The 5,594-nt window shown below is 63.6% G+C and overlaps 1 protein-coding gene across 2 annotated transcripts in view; it reads left to right on the top strand.

Moving 5' to 3' along the window:
- The window catches only part of LOC106898285 (semaphorin-3F-like), a 23,570-nt gene extending 18,773 nt beyond the window's left edge, over positions 1 to 4,797 (top strand). For both annotated transcript variants that reach the window (XM_014959439.1, XM_014959440.1), the window contains 10 exons: positions 51 to 165; positions 373 to 442; positions 566 to 710; positions 827 to 1,049; positions 1,884 to 1,972; positions 2,262 to 2,303; positions 2,561 to 2,718; positions 2,799 to 2,866; positions 4,078 to 4,211; positions 4,311 to 4,797. In XM_014959439.1, the coding sequence (XP_014814925.1) occupies positions 51 to 165; positions 373 to 442; positions 566 to 710; positions 827 to 1,049; positions 1,884 to 1,972; positions 2,262 to 2,303; positions 2,561 to 2,718; positions 2,799 to 2,866; positions 4,078 to 4,211; positions 4,311 to 4,721 (1,455 nt within the window). In that variant the 3' untranslated portion in view covers positions 4,722 to 4,797. The remainder of the gene's footprint in view (positions 1 to 50; positions 166 to 372; positions 443 to 565; positions 711 to 826; positions 1,050 to 1,883; positions 1,973 to 2,261; positions 2,304 to 2,560; positions 2,719 to 2,798; positions 2,867 to 4,077; positions 4,212 to 4,310) is intronic.
- Positions 4,798 to 5,594: the final 797 nt, after the last annotated feature.

Here is a 5,594-nt window from a genome sequence, read left to right as displayed (position 1 = left end):
TGGGCATGGGGGGGCAGGCAGGGCTGAGCACGGGGGTCCCTCCGTTGCAGAACGACGACGGGGGTCACTGTTGCCTCGTGAACAAGTGGAGCACCTTCCTGAAGGCCCGGCTCGTTTGCTCCGTGCCGGGACCCGACGGGATCGAAACACACTTTGATGAGCTCCGTGAGTAGGACGAGGCGGGGGCCGGGGGTCTTCTGCACCCCTGTGGGCTTGGGGGGAAACCTGGGGAGGGCTGGGGACCCCCCCTTGCTGCCCCCCACCTCTTACCTCTCCCACGCGGAGCTGCTCTCCCTCCTGCCCCAGTGAACCTGGGTGCGAGGAGGGGGTCTTGCCTCCCCCATGGTGACACCCCCATCTTTCTGTCCCAAGAGGACGTCTTCATCCAGCAGACTCAGGACACCAAGAACCCTGTTATCTACGCTGTGTTCTCCGCTTCGGGGTGAGTGCTGACCCTCCCAGCACCGAGCAGAGGAGGGGGGTCCCCAGCTGGGTAGGGGTCTCGGTGATGCCCTGGTGGTGGGCAGCACCAAGCCAGAAGGTGGCAGCAGGTCCTTCCTCCCAGGTCGGTCTTCAAAGGCTCTGCTGTCTGTGTCTACTCCATGGCTGACATCCGCATGGTCTTCAACGGGCCCTTCGCGCACAAAGAGGGACCCAACTACCAGTGGATGCCCTACACGGGCAAGATGCCCTACCCCCGGCCAGGCACTGTAAGTACCCCCCGGGCATGCACAGGCAGGTGAGCCAGCGCCTGTCAGGCAGCCGTCACCCTCGGACCCATGTCCAGATACCAGGTCACCAAGCGCTGGTGACATTTGTGCCGCAGTGCCCCGGGGGGACCTTCACCCCATCCATGAAGTCAACCAAGGACTACCCTGACGAAGTGATCAACTTCATGCGTGCGCACCCGCTGATGTACCACGCCGTCTACCCCACCCACCGCCAGCCACTGGTGGTCCGCACCAACGTCAACTACCGCTTCACCACCGTGGCCGTCGACCAGGTGGACGCGGCAGACGGGCGCTATGAGGTGCTTTTCCTGGGCACAGGTACCCACGCCGCGCACCGCGGGGAACGCAGCATGCTCCGGCGCGGCCCCGGAGGGCACGGGCACCACCAAGGGCTGGCCAAGAGCACGGTGCCCTCTGCCATGCTGGAGCTGGGTGAAGGGGCTGAGACCCCTGCCCTGAGATCCCTGTCCCACCTTGAGGCTGCAGCCTGGTCCTTCCCCTGCCCCGGTGCCCATCCCACAGACCCCACCATCCAGCCTGGTCCTTCCTCTAGCCTGGTTCCTGTCCCTAGGGCTAAGGATCCAGCATGATACCTCCTATCCCAGAGGTGCCACCATCCAACCTGATCCTCTCTATGTCCCAGGGTCCCACCATCCAGCCTTATCCTTTCCCAACCCTAGTGCCCATCCTATGGACTCTCTGATCCAGCCTCATGCTTCCCATTGCCCATCCTGAGCCTCGTGCTTCTCCTGCCCAATTGCCCATCCTAAAGGCACCAGCACCTTGCCCGGTCCTTCCCCAGCCATGCTGCCCATCATGGAGGCGCTGGTGCCCACCCTGGTGCTTCCCCTGCTCTGATGTGCATCCCAGAGCCCCTGTGATCCATCCTGGTCCTTCACCTGCCCCGGTACCTGTTCCCAGCTGCTGTCCCCCACCCTGCCCTGGGTGGTGGCAGTCCCTAGCCACTTGTGGTGACCTGAGCTGGTACACCACACTCCAGGCACAGCTGCCCACTGCAGCACGAGAGAGATGGGGATGGGCTTGGGGGAGTCCTTCCTCCCCCCAGCCCCAGCAGGGACCCCCTTCCCAGGAGGGGAAGGCATGGGTGCCCAGAGGTGGTACTGAACACCTGGGCACCATGGTGTCTTGCAGATCGGGGCACCGTGCAGAAGGTTATCGTGCTGCCCCGGGATGACATGGAGACGGAGGAGCTCATGCTAGAGGAGATCGAGGTGTTCAAGGTAAGGGCTGGCCTGTCCTCCAGCCTCTGCTGAGTGTCCTCAACTCAACCAACCAGCCCCCTGGGACACCAGCCACCCCTTGGAACATCATCCAGCCCCTTGGGACACCAGCCACCCCTTGGCTGGCTCTGGAGGGACCCCAAGCATTGGTTGTCCTGCCTTCTGCCTCTCGCAGCTCCCCCTGCCCACCCCAGCTGCCTGGGTGGTGGGTCTGGGGTGCTCACCCCAGGGCTGCAGTGCCAGGGCAAGCGGTCACCCCTCCATCTCCTTTACTCCTGCTCCTGTCTAGGTGCCAGCACCCATCAAGACGATGACCATCTCCTCCAAGAGGGTGAGTCACAGCGTGTGGTGGGGGGGGTAGGAAGATCCACCCGTGGGCCCAGCCGTGGCACTGCCCAGTGTCACTGCAGCACCAGAGTGGCTGGCAGGAGGCACACGGGTGGCCACAGGGCATCTGGCTCTGGTGGCCTCAGGTGGCTGTGGTGTCGGCTGGTCCCAGGTCCGGGAGCCTGCAGCTCATTCTGGGGGGTCCTTGCAGGGTGGGGACGAGACAGCATCTCACCCCATCCTCTTTGTCCCCCCCAACAGCAACAGCTGTATGTGTCCTCGGCCGTTGGTGTGACCCACCTGGCCCTGCACCGCTGCGACGTGTACGGAGAAGCCTGTGCTGACTGCTGCCTGGCCCGGGACCCCTACTGCGCCTGGGATGGCAGCGCCTGCACCCGCTATTCCGCCTCCTCCAAGAGGTACGGGGGGCCAGGGGGGAGCGGCAGGGAGGGACCCCCCCGGCCCCGGGCTGCCCCGCTCACCTCCCACCTCCCCACAGGCGGAGCCGGCGGCAGGACGTCCGGCACGGCAACCCCATCCGCCAGTGCCGAGGATACAACTCCAACGGTGAGTGAGGTCTGGGGTCGGCTGGTCCCAGGTCCGGGAGCCTGCAGCTCATTCTGGGGGGTCCTTGCAGGGTGGGGACGAGACAGCATCTCACCCCATCCTCTTTGTCCCCCCCAACAGCAACAGCTGTATGTGTCCTCGGCCGTTGGTGTGACCCACCTGGCCCTGCACCGCTGCGACGTGTACGGAGAAGCCTGTGCTGACTGCTGCCTGGCCCGGGACCCCTACTGCGCCTGGGATGGCAGCGCCTGCACCCGCTATTCCGCCTCCTCCAAGAGGTACGGGGGGCCAGGGGGGAGCGGCAGGGAGGGACCCCCCCGGCCCCGGGCTGCCCCGCTCACCTCCCACCTCCCCACAGGCGGAGCCGGCGGCAGGACGTCCGGCACGGCAACCCCATCCGCCAGTCTCGAGGATACAACTCCAACGGTGAGTGAGGTCTGGGGCACAGCCCCACAGCAATGGGGGGAGCTGGTGGGGGGGCATCCTGAGGGCAGGGGGCAGGAGGGTGTGAGCAGTGAACAGAGGAGGACATGGGTGGGTGGATGCACCGTCCAACCTTGGTGGGTTGATGGTTGTGTGGGTAGATATATGGGAAAGGGATGATGATGGATGGATGGAGTAATGGATGAATTGATGAAAGAGGAGGAGGAGGACAGGAGGATGAGTGGATACGATGGGCATGAGGATGGGTGAGTGGATGGATTGATGGATGGTTGGTTGAATGGAGGGGTTGATGGGTGAATGGATACATATATATTGGGGAGTAGGATGAACAGGGATGGATAGATGGATACGTTGGGGATGGAACATGCATGGATAGGTGGGTATGTTGGGGAGGAAAATGAGCAGTTTTGGATGGGTGGATAGAGGGATGGATGGATATGGTGGGGGAAGGACCCTCACCATATGGCCACAAATTGATAGGCGTGTAGATGAATGAATGGATGGATGCTTCAAAGGAAGATGAACATGGGTGGGCGGATGGACGGACAAATGGATGGATGGACGGATGGATGGACAGACACCCATGTAGAAGCATGGCTACACTAGAGGAGGAGCACACTTGCTGGGTGGCTGGGGAGCAGGCAGACCTGTGGCTGGAGGTGGAGAGGAGCTACCCCTTGGAGAGCCTGTGGGCTGCACGGGAGGGCAGCGAGGCAGGGACACGGAGGGGCACGTGTGACCTGGCTGCCCGTGGCCCACCCCTGCAGCTAACAAGAACGCGGTGGAGGCCGTGCAGTACGGCGTGGAGGGCAGCACCGCCTTCCTGGAGTGCCAGCCCCGCTCCCCCCAGGCCAGCATCAAGTGGCTGCTGCAGAAGGACAACAGCGACCGGCGGAAAGAGGTAGGGCAGGGTGATGCCCCCCAGGGACCCCCGTGGAGGAGGGGGTGCCGGGCACCAACCGGCTGAGCCGTGCCACCTCTTCTTCTTCCCCATCCCCAGCTGCGGGTGGAGGGCCGGGTGCTGCGGACGGAGCAGGGCTTGCTGCTGCGCGCCCTCCAGCTGGCCGACAGCGGCCTCTACTCCTGCACGGCCACCGAGAACAACTTCAAGCACACGGTGACCAAGGTGCAGCTTCGCGTCCTCAGCAGCCGTGCCGTCCACGCCGTGCTGGTCCAGGCGGAGCCCCCCCCCGGCCTGCCGGGTGTCCCCACTCCCCGCTACCAGGACCTGCTGCAGCTCCTCACCCAGCCCGAAATGGGACTCCTGGACCAGTACTGCCAGGGCTACTGGCGGCACACGGCCGCTAGCCCCCCCCAGCCGCTGGCTGGCCTCAAAGCCAAGGAGCAGCAGGACCAGAAGAAGCCTCGAAACCGCCGGAATCACCAGCCAGAGACCTACGGGCACACATGAAACCGTCATCAGGGACTTTGCTAGCACAGTGGTCTATTTTTCCCCCCTTTTAATATTAAAAATATCTATAAATAAATATATATATATATATATATATACATCCAGGCACACACGCACGCAGACACACGCGCTCCCCCCCCTCCCACAGGAGACGGTATTTATTTGTAGGTTGTACATAGTCACTGGGGTGATGTGACCCTGCCTCCTGGCCCTGGGCGGGGGAGTGGGAACCCCCAGCGTGGCCGTGGCTGCTGCCAGCATCGCTGTCTTCCCCCCTGCCCCAGGACTGTGGTGTGCGGGGACTGCTGGGCACTGTGGCCACTGTCTCCCCCACCTCTGGGGCACTGCACCACGCTGCGGGGCCTGAAGTGCTGGGTCCTCATGCGGGATGGGGGTGATGCTCTGGGGAGGGGGACAAAACCCAGGCAGGGGAGAGGTGGTGCTGGATAAGATCTGGCCCCCCACAACCTGGACCTGGCTCTCACACCTTCCTACCTCAGTTTCCCCACCCCACCACTTGATGAGCTTCCATGGGGAAGCTGCAGACCACCAGGCAAGCCTTGGAGAAAGGGGGCTGTGAGACTTGGGAGGGGGGCAGACAGGACCCTCAAGAGAAGACCCAGGTGTCCAGGCCACGGTGGGGGCTTGGCCAAGGTCTTTGGGTGGGGAAGGGAAGAAGGGGCTGTGCTGGGGTAAAACTTCAGGCAGCCACTGGTGCTCACTGGCACCAGCATCCCTGGGCATTTGGGGCACCCATCCCATCAGCCACCCCCTCGGGGCACCCCAGCAGTTGGGGGGGGATTGTAAATAGTTGTACATGGGGAGTGCAGGGGCGGCTGGGGCCGAGAAAGTGCTCCCCCCCCCCCCCCCCCC

This window comes from Calidris pugnax, unplaced genomic scaffold (assembly GCF_001431845.1).
Source record: "Calidris pugnax isolate Ruff unplaced genomic scaffold, ASM143184v1 scaffold407, whole genome shotgun sequence".
Taxonomy (NCBI): Eukaryota; Metazoa; Chordata; class Aves; order Charadriiformes; family Scolopacidae; genus Calidris; species Calidris pugnax.
The sequence above is the reverse complement of the archived record's forward strand: the minus strand, read 5'-3'. Positions and strand labels throughout refer to the sequence as shown.